This window comes from Mastacembelus armatus, chromosome 21 (genome assembly GCF_900324485.2).
Source record: "Mastacembelus armatus chromosome 21, fMasArm1.2, whole genome shotgun sequence".
NCBI lineage: Eukaryota > Metazoa > Chordata > Actinopteri > Synbranchiformes > Mastacembelidae > Mastacembelus > Mastacembelus armatus.
The window spans coordinates 12,213,311-12,233,488 of record NC_046653.1 but is presented as its reverse complement, the minus strand read 5'-3'; the positions used below and the strand labels follow the sequence as shown (position 1 = coordinate 12,233,488).

The 20,178-nt window shown below is 39.1% G+C and overlaps 1 protein-coding gene across 1 annotated transcript; it reads right to left on the bottom strand.

Annotated features, from left to right (window-relative positions):
* Nucleotides 1–569: 569 nt before the first annotated feature.
* On the bottom strand, nt 570–9,171 carry LOC113123838 (sorting nexin-4-like). Its single transcript, XM_026296153.1, has 14 exons — nt 9,061–9,171; nt 7,889–8,013; nt 7,362–7,503; nt 7,021–7,170; nt 5,833–5,880; nt 5,527–5,582; nt 5,371–5,443; nt 4,164–4,225; nt 3,787–3,852; nt 3,562–3,651; nt 3,083–3,182; nt 2,703–2,848; nt 2,430–2,544; nt 570–2,283 (listed from the first exon to the last, which is right to left on the bottom strand). The coding sequence occupies exons 1-14, from the start codon at nt 9,145–9,147 to the stop codon at nt 2,236–2,238; spliced, it is 1,308 nt and encodes a 435-aa protein (XP_026151938.1). The 5' UTR covers nt 9,148–9,171; the 3' UTR covers nt 570–2,235.
* Between the last annotated feature and the right edge of the window lie 11,007 nt (nt 9,172–20,178).

Sequence of the window (20,178 nt, the reverse complement as noted above, 5' to 3'; positions counted from 1 at the left end):
CTTTGTCTAGCCATTTCTGAACTTCAATGAATTAACACTTGCATTCAATCCTCTATGGGGTAAATTTCCTTAGGTTTCCCCTGTATTTCTAAAATATTACCTTTAGGCTAAAATGTGCATTACCCAAAATGGTCTAAAAAGGTTATTCATCATGAAATCTTACTGTAGTTTAAGAAAAAAACAACTAATATGTGTATTTGCTACCTAATATTATGGTGATACTTTAAAAGAAGGCTGTGCGATTTGATAATTCATGCATGAAAGGCCAAGACAGGGCATTAGTGCCAAACTGGCATAACAAGAATGTGAGTGTGTGTGCAGAGGCCTATCTGATTTTCCTATCACCACAGGCATCATGTGATTTTGACACAAATTAAATATTTGTCCTAGAGAATATGCACATTAAGAGCCAGCCAAAACGCCATTTAACATGCAAACACAGGATATCATACAGAAAAAGTCATCAAGCATCTTGGATCAGTCATCTGTAAATATAGAGTGTCACATACTGTATGGCCCTGGTTTTAAGTATCATCCTTTACACCTTTTCACATTATTTAGCAACAAAGTCATTAGAAAAAACAGAAATGTTTATTAGTATATTAGCCATGGTGATTAAAGGAAAAAATCATTTAAGCTCATCATTATAAAAACATACACAAAGTCTCAATTTGGAATTATTTCAGTCAACTGATTTATACTGAAAAAGGTGGGATTTGCTGATGGAAAAGCGCTTTCAGATGCCAAATTCATTCTGCACCAATTTTTCCACCTCTGATGGATATTTTAAAGTAAGAATAGGTACCATATGTATTTTCTATTGACTGTATGGCATGTATATTATGTCAAATCAGTAGGATCCAACAAATCTTCACTTAAATGTTTTTACATTTTGGTCAATACTTTTCATGAACACCGACCTGAGGAATGCTGATAATTTTTCTCTTAATCACTGTTGCAACTTAAGATAAAAAAAAAGGCACATTGACAGTGGGCAGAATATTTCCACAAGGCATGTTGGGGTGCAATGTGTCACTTTCAAAAGGCCTCAGAAAGTTTGAGGTTTTCCTTTGCTTTTAGCAGAAAAAGGCACAAGAAATGTATAAAATTTCCCTAAACTTATTATACAATCTGTGTTACACAACTACTTGGTCATAAGTACTGATCAGTATGTGATCAACAGTATTTGGTCAGATGTTGATCAATAACAGCATAAATAGTAATGAATAAAATTAATAATCCATCCATTATCTATGCTGCCTGTCCTGTAGAGGTTGGGTGGGGAATGAACTCAATCCCAGCTAACACTGGGTGAGAGGCTTTGTACACCCTGAACAGATCAGCAGCCTATCATAAGGCTGACACAAAGACACAAAATTAGTTATTCCTGACCTATTATCAAAGTAAAAACTTTGGTGCATTGACAAGTGTGTTGAAAAGTGATAAATGAGCCCGAACATTAGCACTATTCTAGTAAATAGTGTTATCTTAAACAGATGAAATATTTTTTCCCCACATTCCTTTCTTTATTCATATGACTTCATTGTCAAAATTACCAACTGACTACAGTTTAAGGGTAAAACCCCTACATGTAAGTAGGATATCCTGAAGTCAAATATAGAAAAGCACATACCACAATTGGTTTTAATCTCCCTAAGGCAGATAACTCTAAAATGAGTCAACCACTGGCTTCAATGTGCAACTTTCTCATGCCTGAAGTAGCACTCCACTGTGTATTATTCATAGGTGAGAAAGAATAGAGGGTGTACAACTCAAATACTTCATAGAGCTACTGCTATTGTGCAACTATCCTGCATTTTTAGTGCAGGATCCTCCTCTTGGATATGCTGTCAGTTGTGCAACTAATGAGTATGGAAAAATTTGGATCATCTGCAGTGTGCAGGTTACATCAGCAGAAAGTGGTACTAATAAAATAGATTTAGCACACGCTCATTAAATGCCTTGGTACCTTTTTATATAAACGTGTCTGTGTGTGTCAGAGTGAAAGAGAAAGTAGGAGAAAATGAGAAATGTTATGATATGAGAAAGGTATATATGAGAAATTCTTCTCAGTAGCTTCAACTTAGCACAGCTAATAAAGTATAGGCAGTATTTTGGCTCCCATGGTCCATCTCCATAAGACTGCAGTTTAATGAATGGCTCGTGGTCCCAGTCAGTGCCATCTAAACTGATGATTGTTTTGGTGCAGAGTGTGATTGGCTGTGGGAAAGTGGCTCACATTTTGTTGAAACACTCTTTGGCGTTGGACCACACCTGAATTCCCTGAAACAGTAACAGATGAAATTAAGTTTGAGAGAAAGAAAACAGATGAGCGGAACTGCAGAACAGACATCATGAAACACTGGGAATTTTTAAAACAGGCAAGTATACTGCAACGCAACCCAATCCAACACACAGAACCTTCTTACCTTCTTACACATGCTGATCTGCATAATGGCATAGCTGATTAGTGCTTCACGCAAATCTTTGTCTTTTTGCTCCTTAAACCTTTCAATGTCTTCCCAGGCTGCTTGCATAAACTCTCTGAAGACACAATCACAAATGCACACAAATGCTGTTATCAGTGATTTTGTGGGAAGCAGAAGGAGGCACAGAGGGAAGAATAGAAGATGAGGTAGATACAGACGTAAGAGGAACAGGCATGGGAGAAATGAATGGAGTACTTCTGACACTGAACTTACTGGCACTCTTTGTTCTTTTCTTTGACCATCTCCTCTCCCTCCTGAATACTCTGCCCCAGGGCTGCCAACCTGCTCTCCCTCTGCTCCTGGCTTTCCTGGCCAAATAGTTTACTCGTCATCCCTTTCAGAGAAAAGATTCGCACCGTCTATACACATACACACGCACATGCACGCGCACGCACACACACACACACAAATTAAAATCTAGCACAGGTCCCATTTATGAGTTTGTTCATGTTTTCATTCAAAAGAATGCTTCAAATGCATGCCTAATATTGTTAACTGTAAGATGAGCTGAGTTTATGATTTGACACATCATTCTATGTATTTACATAGGATGTTAGAGAAATAAGACATAAGCCATAGTGTGTGTGCGTTACCCCAGTCACTAGCTCTTCTTTCTGTTGTTTCTTATGGGCAAGGTCCTGAGCTGCCATCTCCAACTCATACTGGATCAACTCATGTTTCCTACATATTGACCTTAATACACAGACATTTTATTTTAAACAAACACTCAAACTGATATGGTCCTTACCACTAATACTAATAGTAGGATACATAATTTATCTAAATCCATTACAGGAAATAGAGAGCTCTAAAATACACTTGGACAACCTTTTTACCAAACAAAAGTACAGTGGCTTCAGACAGAAGTTACTTTGCATAAAGGGCAGGAAACAGCCCACTTGGGAGTTTGTTTGTCAAACCATGTAGCAATAAAGTCTGCTGATTTCAAAAGCTAACATGGCCATAGTCTTTCAATCCCAGTCGTGTTAACTAGTTACACCGATATTGCTTGACAGTTGTTTGTTTGGTCTGATGTAGCTGCAGTGTGTGCTTCTCTCTTTTAAACACATACCTGACAGCATCAGTGTAGAAGAGGTATTCTTTCAGCTGATCTGCATAGTGCTCTTCTTCCTCCAGAATGTCATCGATTGATGCAGCATACCTGTACACACGGTCGCAAACCAGTGAACCAGTAACAAAATGCTTATGTGTGAGTGTGTGTGAATGACTTTAGTATTTTACAGACTGTTCTATTACTACATCTACATGTTTGGTGAATCTATAGTGTAATACTCACGTATCCATGTGGTGGCCAGCACTCTGTAGTCCATCTCCCATCTCTTTTTCTATAGCACTCCACTCACTGGAGACACAACAATCCAGGCATATTTCACTTGAATTCCACAACTTTTTCTAGTCAGTCCATACAGTCCAAAGAGCTTTTATTATAGTAATTCAAAAGCTTTGTGTGTGCTACCACTTGCTCTTAAATGTGTGCAACCACCACTGAGTTGATCAAAGGTAGCTGGATACAGTATATGCACCAGATGTCTTTTAATCTTAACTTATGGCTTAGTGATGCACATTTTTTTTTAAATGCACTGCCCTCTTTAAGATCAAACTCCTATTTTATCAACGCAGAAACTGATCAACAAGAGATCAGGTGTTTCTTACCTAAACACTCTGCCGTAGTTGCCATGGACCTTGTAAACACCGTACAGTCTGTCTGCAACTCTCTAGAAAAACAATCAAACCAGTCGTTTTGAACAATGTTTTCTATTTTATACGATTGCTTAGTTCATACTGCTCAAAAAAAATGAAGGGAACAGTTAAATCAAACATGTCCTGATGAATGAATTATATAAGTTGAAAATCTTTACTAATTTACACTGAAAATTAAAGAGAAAAATTGGAATCATGGACTCATCCAAGTTCTGTTATTAATTTAATCATGGTAACTCATAATGTGACTCAGAAATGTGTCGTGTCTCTATGCACTCATGGGATCTGGGCATTCTCCTGATCAGGCGGCACTGGTGTCCTGGGGGATCTCCTCCTCCCCTGGATCAGGGAGTCAGTAAGTTCCTAGACAATCTGTGGTGGTATTGGACACAGAGAGTCATAATGTCCCATAGGCGCTCAGTTGGAACATGAGGGCCAATCAGTGCCATCAGTGCCTTTAAACTGCCTACATATTCTGGCCACATTGAGCCGGGCAGGAACCCAGGGCCCACTGCACCAGAATAAGGTTTGACAGTCACTCTGAGGATCAGTCAGGGTACTGTTGGCTATGACATGAAGGTCTGTGTGGCCTTCCAAGGATACACCTCGCCAGACCATCACTGGCCCGCCCCACCAAACCAGTCATGGTTGATAATGCTACAGACGGCATAACGTTCACCACAGAGTCTCCAGACTTTTTCTCACCTGTCACATGTGCTCAGTGTGAACCTGCTGAGAATGAGCGCCAGTGACAGACATGCCTATTCTGATGTTCTCTACGTCCTAAGTGGAGCGATTGATATCCCTGAAGTTTAACTGAGTTGGTGTTATACTGTGAGGATTAGGCGTTCCTTAATTTATTGAGCAATTTATTTTGTATAAACATCGACTCATTGAACATTGACTCCATTGATGTCAAAGGCTTCAAAGTGCTTATGGTCGAGACACACTTGGGGCCTGACATACTGTACCTTTTAACTAATCACTACAGCCAGTTCAACATATCCAGAAGAATACTTGTACATAAATACACGAGGGCAGCAGTACAACAGCATGAGGCCAAAAATGGAGTTAGAGTAACTGATGAAAAGGCAGGAGTTAACCGCCAGCCAAACCTAGACAGACAATTATATAAATGTGTGCGTATTCCAATACTTACCGCCCGCACCCTAAGTAAATGAGAGACGACAGTGTTCAGTTCATCACTGTACTGCTTCAGTGCTGTGAATCGCCTGGAGAACACAACAAATGGATCATTACTCAAACAGTGTTTAATTAAATGTTAACAGTTCACCTATGTTTGCTTTGCACCTACGTGTCAGGGTTCTTGACTCTGAACATGGCACTCAGAGATTTTAGTCTGGAATCAGCCTGGTGGAGAACACACATTTTCACATGTTAAATTTTATTTTACATACAACAGCACAGGAGAATCTGTGAAGGGCGGCTCACGAAATGATCCATGATCACATTTTATCATAACATGGACATGTGAGTATAAGGCTGACAACAAATCTCTCAATTCTGCATTCAACAAAAAGAAATTACTGAATCTGTGTAAAACAGTTGAAACAACATTATATCCAGAAAAAGAATAACAACGATAAACCAAACTCTTTACCTTGTCTTGGAAACCTGTCTCCAAAACGGCTTCCCTCCATCCCTTTTCCTGAGGACAGATGATGGGCACATGACAGACAGGACTGTCAGTTCTACTTGTAAGAGAGGAGCTTTCAGGTTGACAACTAAACTGCAAAAAACTCAACAATGAGCTACACTAGTCTGAAGGAAGTAAGACAGCGCCACAAGGAAATAACGGAAGAAAATTTGTAAAACTGGAACTTTAATAAATTATAGGCAAATGGCAACTGTGCTCATCATGCATGAACTGGTTAAAGCAAATGAACTCACTGGTTTAAAGGATATTTGGCAAAGAGGACTTTCAACAGACTGCTCTTTGAGGACTTCAACTCTGCAGTCAGCTCCCTGCAACGTTCCATCATCTAGCAATCACTGCTGGATGGTATCATCTTCATCTAACTAACTAGCTGGTGAGAGCTCACACACGACATTCAACAAATCAGCTCCGTTAAGGTCTTGTTGGTTCACATAGAAAACACCCCATGTCCTCACCCACCAGGGCATGAAGATCATGGGAGTTAAACACACCCAAAAAAAAAATCTCCGGGCCATATGGAAAATAATATCACACCCAGTTCATATCATTTACGGTAAATTTGAGCTCCTCCCCTCAGGCAGTCATTGCAGTGTCCCTCAGTGCAAACAAATACAAACACTCCTTAATCCCTCAGTCCATTAGAGCCATAAACAAACAAACTGAGCAAAGCAAGATTGGCAGTGGATAACGACTGTACTGTTCTGTATATGGACTCTTGGGTGTTTTATTTCATATTTTGTACTACTTTTATCTTAAAAACTTTATCCTCAGTAACACACTGTACAAATACCTTTTATATATGTATTTATATTCAACTTGAATTATTTGGTACTGTACAGCAACATTATTGTGTGAGATCACTATGTGGGTGGGGCAGGGGATCTCATTGCAAAGAGCTTCAGCAACAAAACAATTCATCCTCCATTTTTACATGGCACTGATATACCTCCTAAATGGATTGCTGGTTCATATTTCTTCTTCTTTGTCTGTACCAATTAACAAACATTTTAACCAAGCCTCCTGGACTGTTTTGTCCCCACGCAGCTAACGTCAGTTTGAAACAAGACTGAATGCGCATCTGTATGGCAGCAGACCACAATGGGGCATTATGTGGTATGTCTGGATGCTGACCTCTGTGAGAAAGCGAAAGAAGATTTTATCAGTGGAGAGGATAGGATGCGATGCAACACGCAACAGGAAGTTTTCCAGGCCAACTCTCCGTCGCTCAACAAAGTCTGGGTCGAGGTTGTCTGCTGACAGCTTGTGCCACATAAACTCTGCCTACAAGAGGCACAATTTGGGGGAGAAAAACAGAAAAAAAGTTTATCACCTCAAAGGTCAGGTTGAGGAAGAAAACTAGGAAACACTGAAGAAAATGTCACACTGATTTGAGTTGTTCTGTGAGAAACTTTCAAATCGTTTCACAGTGCTTTTTAAGCTAATGATGTGTATTATTTATATGTGTCACTCACCCTTTTCTCTGGTAGTGGGGGGATGATGATGTAGGGGTAGGTGACCAGGAGATATGTTCTGAGCAGCTCAAACTCGCTGTAGCGTCTCCACAAACTGTCCGGTGCGGCTGGCGTACCTCCCTCAGGGACAGATTCGGCTGGCCTATTACAGGAGTGGCACGACATATGAGCTACTGTTGTTGCTCAAAGCAACTTGAGACACTTGAGAAAGAAAAACAGTATATGTAACTTTTCTAATGGCATTTTCTGAGAAGGGCTGGGAAAATTCATTTCACAGGCATTGTGCAAGCTGCTGTGGTCCCTGATTGTGTTTTGCTTAACCAGGTTTGATTTTATAGTTTGTAACCAAACTGCAGAACCTGCACCTGAAACTTCCTCCCTTCAAGGAAGTATTCAGCTAAAATATTCTAAGAATTATACAAAATAAAACTGTTACAAGAATTAAATACGCCCTGGGTGCGTTTGATAATGATTAAGTTTAAGTGCAAGTGATCTCGCAAGTGATCACCAAAACACATATGACGTACCGTGTTTCTATGAGGTAGACAGTATAGGTCTCCTGAATGTTAACAGTGTTCTTTCCTGTCCTTTTCTCAGCCTCCGCCACATTTATCTCAATTTTTCTCAAAAGATCCGTCTCTCTTTCCACCATCTACAAAGTCAAAGAACATAACGTTCAAGCACAAAAAGAGAAGAACATGAGAGTCTGTGACATCAGAAAATAATAACAAGGTGAGCCTACAGGTGTATTATCGAAAGCCGCGTTAACATTAGATTTGACTTGAATATCTGGAATATCTGACATTTCGGATATCTAGAATTACATTCTGACTAGTCGCAATTAAAGTTGGAATATCTGAAATGATGTCACTGCGCCATTTTAGCATTTATTTGACTGATGGAATTCACATTTAAGATCTCTATTAATGTATTTATGACTAGTCACAACTGTCTTTTAAGATATCTATTGAATTATGATTAGTCAAAAGTCACATTTAAGATATCTGTAATTGGACTTGTGACTAGTCATAATTCAATTGTTGATATCTGAAAGTAGTTTTCCCATTCAAGTCAATGAGCAGTTCAAATGCCATTGCAGATATCTTAAATGACAGTTGTGACTAGTCAACAGTACAAGAGGACAAAAACAAACTGTGGACTGTTTCTCTCTGGTCTATCACAGACAGGTAATCATGAAACCAGGCTACTGAAGATCCCGTATCACAGCTCTCTCATATACAGGGCTGGGACAGGTGTGTGCTGATCTCAAGATTAGACGAGACAACACTAACATTAGTTAGCACCAATAAAGTGCTGTTCAAAAAAATCAAAGACAAACAAAACGGATGGGGCTAATGAAAATAAAGACAACTTTAGGCGTAACGTCAGTTAGTTAGCGAGCAGCTTGTTAGCTAGCCAGCTAACGTCAGGACTAAAGATTAACTAACTAACGTCAGCTAAAATCCACTGACAGTAACTTTACTAACTTTAATGTTACTTCACAGTGCTCACTGTTAACTTGGCTCTGGAGCTGCTGCAGCTTTTTGTCAAAGTGAGCGAAGAAATCACCGCGTTAAATAGTAAAGTCCACCTAAACGTTAGCTGACTGTGTTGTGGCTGTTTGGAGAAGTCCCCCCAGTTAAAAACAAACTGTCTACGCTTCACACGAGATTGTTTTAGAAATAACTTTAAGCACAACCGTGTTTATAATCTTGCTCTCTGACTCCGCTGAAGTGAGGTCGGTGTTAGTGATCACGGCTACGTCTTCAGAGTCTGCCATCATCATCAAGGGCGCTTCCTCCTCTACGCGCATGCGCTCTTCAGGCTCAACCAAGGAATCGCTGACCACTATAGTTTTTCATTTAACTAAATGAATGGTGTCAGCAAGACTCACTGGAAGCAAAATAAAACTTTATCCACTATTTAAAAACTATATAATATAAGAACGATCTTGTAATGTTGTAATTATTTAGAATAAAATTCTACGGCAGCGTGTAAAAAAAAAACACACAACTGATGTAAACTGTTTGTAAGTAAGCAGACCTTGAAAATATACTAAAATGAAGTTTCAGTGGCAACAAAGCACAATAAATGTGTTATTCCCTTGCAGTGTACTGCAATATACACGATACAGCAAACTTAATGTTTCAAATTTTGCTTATGCAAAAAATGCAAAAATGCTTATTTAAAGCACTTAAAAATATGGTTTCTGAAAGACTCTGCATAGATGTGGCCTATCCTGGACATCACTGTCAAGATCCCTTCCTGTGGCAAGTCTGACATCTGCTGGTAGTGTGTTGGTTAGGGATTTGTTTATTTCCATTTTGCCACAAGCAGACTATACCAAGTTGTTTTATTTATTATTTTTGGAAAAATAATGACCCTTACTATGACCATATTTGATCCAGCTATCAAAAAACTTTAGGTAAACATATCTTCTCTATAGAAGAGTTACAAGAGGAGACAGTATGACACTTAATAAACAGTGAACCTAGATAATGTGTAAACATATTTGGAGAGAGAGCCATTAAAATTATGTTGTTTTTTTTTTTTGCCATGTCAAAAATTATCACCATGATAATCACAGAGTTTAAATTGTTCTGTCAATCATTGCTCTTGTGGTGTCTGAAAACTGAAAAGATGCCATAAGTGATGAATTTGTGGTGATATCATTTGGTCCCTCTCTCTCTGGATGAAGATGGTTCTGGGCCCAGATGTGAATGAGAAGGATGCGGTATGCCTCAGGCTAGTAAACAGCACAGAAACACGGTCTTTTAGTTCCTGTGGTCACACTGTTGTGCAGTATTTAATGTTTAAAGAGAAGGGTGGAGCAGCATTTAGCAAGGAAGCATTTTATATAGATGCCTCTGAGCATGGGCATCATGGGGTGTTGAAGTGCCATGGGATGGATAAAAAAGACAAAGAGAGGGGGGAAAGACAAAGAAATGCATGGAAAAGGAGTTAAGGTAGGAAGTCAAGATGAATTAATATAATGATTCATTTTAAAATGATTAATGACACAGATGTAGTATGTATAGACAGATAGATGGAGTGATGGTGGGATGCGGTTTCAGGCTGCAGCATGTCAGGAAACCCAAAGCCTGCACTGCAACCAGCCATAGTCACAGCAACAGCATAGTTACCATTCTTTCCTGCCACTGACCTAAACCAGCTACCACCACTTCCTGTCCACACACACTGGCACGCAGACACATACATACACACACACACACATATGCAGACACACTCCTCCAGCCCGATTTGGCTGACTGTAATTGGCCATTTGACAACTTTTTAGATCCCTCTAACCAATGTGCAACAGTAAGCTATATACGGTGTATGTGCTTCTTCCTGTCTTGTCTATATTTGAAAGTTCTGACTTAAAGCTGCTGAGTAACAAATGGATATGTGTGTATTATACACTGAGTCAAGATATAAAATAGTAATTGTTGATAAAACAAATAAACTAAGTATTGCACATCAAAAGGCAATAGAAAATACATTTATACATTTTAATACAAATTATAAATTATTTTCAAATGTATATCTACAAAAAGCATGACAATATACAGTATGAGTATTGAAATGTTCAGGCCTGATGTATTCAAAAAGCTTTCAGTTCTGTGGTTTGTCATTTTTTTGTCTCCTGCCTATTGGTTAGATACAGTTATTTATTTATTTGATGAAATCTGACTTTTGAACAGCAGAGGGTAGCAAAAATCCAGTAATGCTGAGTTGCAACTTGGGATGCATCAATAGGAGAATCAGAATCACTATTCACAGCACTACATGATGAGGTTGAATATAATAGGCCCATTTTTCACCAGTTATTTTGACTTGTCACAGTAGCATCTGTGTAATTAAGATTAACAATTTATACTCCCATTCCAAAAAGCTGTGCAGTGTGACAGTGAACTAGCTGTAAAGAATTTAGCCATCACCATTATTTACACCTGTGCCCATTCCAGGGCTGGCTTTGCTATTCATATCTGCAGCATTGGAGAATTGCAATAAAAGTGAGTTTTAATCACTATATTAAACATCATGTGGGTAAGAATACTGAATTTATTTTTACTTACATTTTTTTAAATCTTTGTTTGGGTAGCACTTTTCTGTCTTTGCATGTCTTTGTTTTCTGAGCTCAATTAAATTATTATTTTTTTTTATGTTAGCGTTTTAGATACTGCATACAATTTCCTTGTTGCTTCAGGTACTTTGAAATATGTGATTTTTACCAAATATCTGGTTTGTACTAAGTTTTAAGAAAGGCTGTATTGTGTATGCGCACGCACAGGCGTGTGTGTGCGTGTGCATGCATGCGTGCATATGAGGCTGGTCACGAAGATCATAAAGAGGAAGTCCTTGTGGTCAGTAGAAAGGAACACATGTTTTGCTCCATGTCATGGTCTCCGTCCTTCATTTTCCTTTCCTTCATCCATCATCTATTCTTGACAGTGGTGGAAAACTCATTCATCCAGTGAACCTGTATTTGTGTGAGTGAGCCTGTTTAGTATGTGCATGTGTATGAAAAGCCATAATGAAGTGAATTCGTTCTTATTTGGCTATTTTTGTAAAATCTTACTTCAACCTTGTCCTGAGAATGTCCATTATTTACCCGTTGATGCTAATGTGTGCAGACAGACTTGCCATTGGCCTTCAGCGCTCGAGATTACCTGAAATTTATCAAATGGGTTGTTCAAGTAACCTATATTTTAACAGTTCTTAGTGTGTTTTATTATGTTAGAGACCTATATTCATTTTAAGAATTTTTGTTTAGCTGAAATATGTAAAATGTAATATGTAAAATCCCCATATATTCACATTTCAAACTGAGCTGTAGGTGTTAATCAGAGGAGGTGAGGTAAGATCATTTCATTTTTTACAAGCTGTTCTGTTTAAACCACATTGATTTGAAAATGACCATTTGATTTGAAAATGACCATTTTATTACTATTCTGCTCTCTTCCTCCTCTTGTGTCTTCTCTGTCTCATATCTCCTACACATTTTAAAACCTTCTTTCAGATCTCTCTTCCCATCCATCACCGCAGTGTTGACAAATTAAGATGTGCAAGTCTCATTGAACACTTCTCTGCATGACTGGTGCTGCACGTGCACACTTGCATGTGTTATACATTTGCTATATGGGCACTTAGTCTCTCTCTCTCTCTCACACACACAAACACACACACACACAGACAAACATGTATGTACAGTGTGAGCAATGCAGTATAATAAGCAGCGTGGCAGCAATGCGGTCAGCTTTGCCCCATGTGCAATCGTTGAGAAGCCACATGAAGACTTCTGGGTATTAAAGGACAAGCCTTGGTTGGCTGGGAGGGAATCTGTCATGCAACAAGAAAACTGTGTTTTTCACCCTTTTTTCTTTCTTTCATTTCTTCTCAAGCCTTTTTTTTACTTCTCAAGTTCTTTTTCACCGATGTCTCTTTCTCACTCTGCCCATTTTTTTTCTCCTTCATTTCTTTCATTCTGTGGCATATTAGACTCAGTTGTAATACTCTCCAGCTTAAAATGCTGGTGACCACTGGAATGTTCTGTCAAAGAGGTAGGCGGACCCAGGGGGGGCGGAACAGACCAACATAACCAATTAAGGAGGAGATTGAGGTAAGATGGACAGCTTCTAAATGGTGTAATAACAACCTACTAAAATGTAATTACAACGCAATAGCAATAGACACTTCTAATGACAGGATGTATATGCCAATGTGATTTCCTAATTATGGCCTTGGCATAATGGGAGACTGTTAACATGGCGTGGAGATTACAGAGAGGTGTCTGAATGCAGAAATCCAACCACAAGGACTTGTAACAGTGCTGAAGGACATAATGGCCACTCAGAAGTCCTGCCAGGTATTGATCAGAGACAGCAGGTTAGCATGTTTGAGGTGACGAATGAAAGAGTTAGTGAGAGCGCAAGTGATTGGTGTAATTATCTAGTTTGTTCATCCATTGTGCCATTCATACATTTGTCCATTCATCTGGCTACTCCATTCATCATTTTCTGTCTAACAAGAGTCTAGATTCATACAGCTACTGAGTCATGTTTTTGCTTTTTGTTTGACCTGTTCCTTTGTCGGTATAATTTCATACAGTTTCACCCACCGTCCATCTGTCTTTCAGTCCGTCCATATGTGATGCTGCCATCTATCCTTCCATCCATCCATTCATCCATCCATCCAAATCTATCCCTCCATCCATTTCTAACAAGAGGAGTGGATGGTGGCCTCCATTATTACAGAGCATCCCAGAATAGAGTCTCGTTTTATTACAAGTCCCTCTGGTCGCCGTGGCTACCCAAATTACAGGCCAGGCTTCTCACACATAAAAAAGGTTGCGCTGCCGAAAACCAGCCACCTCAATAAAGGATGGATTAGAAAATCCTTTGCTTTTTTCCCTTCCTTTCCTTTTTGAAAGGTTTTCTGTACATTTTTTTCCATCTGGTGTTTTGTTTTATGTTGGGGTGCAGCGGTCTTCTTCAGTGGTTTTGCTCCCCGACCCTGCGGCGGGAAAATACGCTCACTTGTGGGTTTCTGGGAAGGCAGTGGTGGACGAAACATCTGCTGGGAGCAAGATGTATGTAAGTCTGTGTATGTGTGTGAGTGTGTGCATGTAGGGACACTGCACTGGCATCCTGTTCACGTTTACAAATTTGCTTGAGTGATAGCAAAATAAAAGGCAAGAGTGAGAACAGTATTTAATATGAACATTTGTTTGTAGTTTTAAAAGAAAATTTGAAGCTGCATAATAAAATGCAGCAAATAGGAGTGAATAAAGGACTTCAGGAATATAAAATTGCTAAATTGCCTGAAGGCAGCAACAAAGGTCCAAATGATTATAATGTAAACAGTTTCTGGCCAGGGAAATAACAATCCCTGTTAAGAAATTCTGAAGTATTTGTATGGAAATTCAAAAAAACAATGAGCTTGTCAAAGCAAATTTGCATCTTTGTATCACATCAGTTAACTGTTTTCATGTTACAGCAACAACATTTGTCAATCAAGTTTTAATGAGGGCTTTGTCATGGTTTCTTACAACCTGCTTTCCCTGTGGGCTATATTAAAATGGTTGGTTTCCCAGACACAGTAGCCATATGTTTGTATATGTTGTTTTGTTCAATTGAAGTTTCATTGTTTGAGTGTACAGGGCTGTTTTGAGATCCATTTGATCTGCTTGCTCAAGCAAGGTTTGTTGTAGGCTGAGTCATCTCCCTCCAGTGAATCAGAGGCAGTGCTTCTTTATTTGAAAATATTACACCATTGAAATATTATTCCTGTTGAGAAAATGTTCCCAAAAATGTTTACTGATAAATTAAACCCCAATTGGCTGTTTGAAACCCTGTGCCCAACATAGACAATACAGTAGCATATTAGAATTGATTTGAAACAACAAATTGTGTACAGTAATAATACCCATGTTGGGGTATTGAACAATGACTTAGTCATCAGCATGATAATTGGTTGTAGTCATACTGTATCTTAGAAGACAAAGATTACAGAGCTTCAAAGGAAGAAATTAAAGTTGGAGTCTTGAGAGTTTTTGGTGGCTAGAGGAAAGATGGGGTGGGGGGTTGGATTGATCTAACACCAGTAAAAGGGGATGTTTAAAGCAGTTTCTTTCACATCTTCTGCTTTTAAACCCAAAAGGAGAAATATAGTCTGGGATGCAGGCTCATTAAACAATATGAGGACTCTTTATCATGTGGCAACCCACCGGAAATAGGGCTGTGACCGACCCATCGTTTAAAAAGCCAGGGTTTTACGGGAAGTGTGAATGTGGTGTGCGATGAAAGGATGGGATGAGGTGTGTGTGTGGATGTCTGTTTGTGTGTGTCTACAGTGCACGCTATTATTATGTTGCTGTGGTTGTAATGATGTAAGATGCTTGCAAGGGAGTAAACAAGAGCAGCACGCTATCTACAAAAGGCATATGAAAACATGATGTTTCTGCGGGTCTCAGCTGATTAAAAAAATGTTTCAGTCCAAGATAAAAGGTGATATGATGTGTACTGTTCAGACACTTTTGTAGCAGTAAAGTTCATCCATCCATCCATCCATTATCTATACTCACTTATTCCTTAAACAGGGTCACAGGGATCTGCTGGGGCCTATCCCAGCTCTCTTTGGGTGAAAGGCAGGGGTCCACCCTGGACAGGTCACCAGTCCATCACAGGGCCACATAGAGACAAACAACCTCACACACTCACACTCACTCCTATGGGCAATTTGGAGTCACCAATCAACCTGACATACATGTTTTTGGACTGTGGGAGGAAACCAGAGTACCTGGAGAAAACCCACACAAGCACAGGGAGAACATGCAAACTCCACACAGAACGGTCCCTGCTGGGTTTCGAACCATTAACCTTCTTGCTGTTAGGAAACGGTGCTAACCATCAAGCTACTGTGCTGTTCTGACTCAGACTCAAGGGCAGTAAACCCATTGACTTGGGTGTACTTGGAAAAGTGAAGGAAGAAAGCTGGAGAACACACTGTGTACTTAAACAACACAAAGTTGATTTATTTATGCTTTAGAAGCACTTTATTTACAGGAAAGGCTCAGGGATAAATGGACAGATATATATGTGCGTTTAATTTAGGTATGCCTCTGGACTTCTAATTATGAGCAACTCACAGCAGCTTTCCCAATGGTATCAATGCTTGGTCCCATGCTGTGGAGAAGATGGTTCAAAACAGCCCTTCTTCAAACACGGGACCTTACCAGTTACTTTGCATTGTGTAATACATGTCAACAATGAATGGTATCAGGTTGGTTAATGTGGTAAATTCATCAGTGCTTTGATACTTTTTAAATTAACTTTCATTATTTAAAGTTCCTAACTGTTTTGCAGTGTTCAGTGGTCATACTCTTAAACAAATAGCTACTAAGATAACAACATACTGTATCATAATGTACTCAAACAATGCTTTGGATTATTCCTGGCATCCTTGCATAGTTTTACTACATTAGGGAATGTACGATTATGAGATTCACTTGATATGTGTTTGGCAAGTGAGACATTTGTTGTTGCTTCAGCTCCACTCCAGCTCATTGGATTTCAAATGACTGAGGTTAAAGTGCTGACTGAGTATTATGCATATGTATATATATGTTCAGATCCTCTTACCAATAAAACATGCAGAAGGACAATAATCCTGAATACACATTTAGCTTTATGGAAAATTCTTCACTGGCAGTCACTCACCCTCAATCCAGTTTGACTTGCTGAAGACCAGACTGAAGGTAAAGAGCCATATAAGTCAAGATTTGAACCCAGATATTAATGATGACGTGGTGGATTTAAGCTTACATCTGTTACAGTAAGTTGTCCAACAGTCTAATTTTTCAGATGGTCGATGTGATGTGGATGTAAACGGCCTCAAAGCTGAAAATTGGCATGTTAAAAACAAAGCAACTCTAACTCAAATGTTGATTTACTAGTTTTTTTTACAAGGATTCAGCCACATCTCTCAGGCTTCCCTTATTGAGCTGGTTCAGGTGATAAAGACTGTGGGATATGGTTGAAAGCTCAGAACAAAGCTAGTAAGTTGCTCCCAGAATCACGTATGAATGTCCAAACCATGAAAGACAGTAGTCATTTCATGTTTATTACACTAGAATACAGAGCCACAGCAAAACCAACACAAGCTCCAAATGCTTACACACTCCAGGGCAGTGCACTGAATATTGCTGGTGTAGCTGTGAAATTTACTTTGATAGTAACTCACTATATGAGTTCCTAACAATACAGTCAGATTCATGCTCTTACTGTCTTGATGCTTTATTCACCCACTCCCCTCCATCCTTTTGCCTTGTCAATCAGTACAAGGAGGAAAAAGTCATTAAATCTCGCAGTTGGCCATATATGTATAATTACAGTCTGCCGGTATGTTGCTAAATACGCCCCGGCGCTAGTCTGGTCTCCCTGGTCATGTTTTTTCCTCCCACCGGCCGTGTTTGAAGCCCTTATAATTGGCAGAGGCAGCGTGTCAGGATTAGAGGCTGCTGGTTTGAAACCCCGACACCCCCCTTTTCCCCTTGCTCCCCCCATCCATGCAGACAACCACAACCTTAATACCTAATCTCCCTCTACTCCTCTTCATTCCCCTTGGGGAAATATTCATATATTTTAAACCTAATAAATTGAGCTCAATTTTCATGAATTAAGCTGGGACTTATTATATACATTAAAGCATTTGTTATTTCCCCTGAGTCTCTGTTTACTCTACATAGACAGTTTGGCTTTTCTGCTACTTATTGCTGCTGCATGATCAGCATTTCTCAATGAAAGTTAACCTCCTGGCTTATCACTAAAATAATCCCCAACTTTTTTCTTCACCTCTAAATTTACCTTCCATGTTTTTTCTACCAAAGTAGCAGAAAAACCATACACCCTTATTTTACCCCGTGTGTTGCACCAGTATCTGTGAAAACCTGTCATGGATCACATTGTTAGTCTGGCTAAAAGTTTTTACAAGTGTTAATTACATCAGTATATATTTGACTGGTGCCTGCAGGACGCATGTGGTCAGTCTACCTCTCTCATCTCACACTAGAATCCTATCATTCAGAACAGCACTCTCCAAGTACACAGTCACTCCTAATGTTGGCAAAGGTTTTTAAAAATTTTTTTTTATCCTTCATAGATACCAGAGGCATTATTTAGGTTAGACAATGTTTACGTCTTGAAACTAGAGTTTTGCAGTGCAGTGTTTTGACCTAAAACCCTTTACAGTGTTTTGATGTAGCATAAACCTGCTCTGGCAGTTTTTTTTTTACAGTGCTACAGGGCTACCCCTGTCTCACTGGCAGTAGTAAAAACCCTTGTGGGTTTAGACAAATGAAGGTTGTTTGGGCCATCAAAGCATTTAGAGTTGAAATGATGGAGCTGATGGTCAGTGATGTCAGCAAAGATGTTGACTTTGCCTGAGTCAGAGCAGTTTCTGGTCAGTAGAGCCCCTAATTTCTCGGTCTGTCCGACGCTGTCTCTCTGTTTCTGTCTCTCTTTTAACCTCTCTTACTCTCACATCATCTCACTCCATTTTCCCTCACACATCTAAAAACTGCTGCCCTCTCATCCAGGTCAGTGTGCTGACTTAAGCCAAGTGGATGCGTTTACAAATCTAAAACATGCATTGCATGAAACTCGGCACTAAATTATATGCATTATATGTACATTATTGCACGATTTGTACTCACTACAGGGCAATATTCTGCCCTCTCTTTTCCAGTTCCCTTACAAGTTTGAAAATGAACATGTAGATGAGCATTTATCGACTTCTCAGTCAGGGCAGAATCATACTAGACTAGAAATGGGTTATACACTTGTTTCCTCATATTTTTGAAGGAGCTGTAAGGTCAAAATGAGACTTCATGGTTCACTCCAGCAGATATGCTAATGTCTTTCTCCTGTCTCGTCTACTGGCATGTTTGGCTGCACACATTATAATACTGTGACTGCATTTTATATGATCAGACAAAATCTGACCAAAAGTATAGTTCCTGAGGTTTCTAGAGATATGCTATATGCTATAATATTTTTTCTATATATTGCTGGCTATTGAATTTAGCATTAAACACAAGAAAATCCATCATTTTCTGGTGACAGCATGATTTAATATGATGTACAGAAGATGTGTTAATTCATTCAAGGATGGATATTTTGTTAATTGACAATGTAATCTTAATGTTGACAAAATGGAGTGCAGATGTTGTTGCTGGGTAATGGAGGCTGTTGGATGTATAATTATGGTAAGGTAAAATGAGACTGTTGATGCTGAATGAAGTCAAATGAAGATGTTGTTGACTGGTTATTTTCAGTGAGGCCTCTGTATGTGTGCACCACAAACACCAACATGAACACACACATTTCACACATTTATTTATGAACATACATCCACACTGAGCCAGGAGATGAGGTCAAATATTTAACATTTAACCCTGTGGTGAGTTTTGGAAAAACATCATCAATGCTCCTTGCTAGCTTCAGCTCCCAGGATGAAGAAAATCAAAGAACCCCTGATTTTCTTTACATATGCACTGAATACCAGAAATGCAGATGTTTTCGTCACCTCATCACACAGAAACAGACATATACATATATAGAAACAGGTCATGTACGTTTCATACCGTTCTCATACTCTTGGCTCACTGACTACATAAGCAGCATGTGTTGTTAACACATTAACACATTATCAACAAGCTCCTATTAGTAAACTCATCCCCCAATTTATTTTTCAGCACCATATTAAGAGCTTTCTTATGTCTCTGTGGCCTTTTCACCCTCATTGCCATGTTCTAGATTGCACGTAGTCTTTTTCTACTGTTTTGAATGGGCTTTATGAAAACCATTGTAACCATAGGAACAATAGTGAAGTATGTAAAAGGGCCTCTGAATGGGAATGTCTTCATTCAATAAACAGCTGAACAATAAGACACAGTGTAATTTCCCCAGTTTCTGTTTTCCGCAGAATAAATATTTCTCTGTCTTTGCACAAGTGAGTCTGTGGGCAGGACTGGTGGTGCCAATAAAAGGATATTTAATTTTTAAGTTTATTTTCCCTTTTGCAATTCTTCATTTGAAGCTTTTTTTAAAAAAAAAATGCTGTTGTCTTCTTGCAGCAATATGGATTGTCAGCTTTTTTTATTGTTTTGCCTGCATTTTTCAAATCACTCACTAATTCTTGCTTTCCCGTTTGCTTATTGTGCAACAGCTCTTCCTGTTCTTGACTGTCTGTATCTCATCGTCTCAGTGCATCAGCTACTGCAGATTTCTCCTTTCTTCAAGTACTATATGTCTCT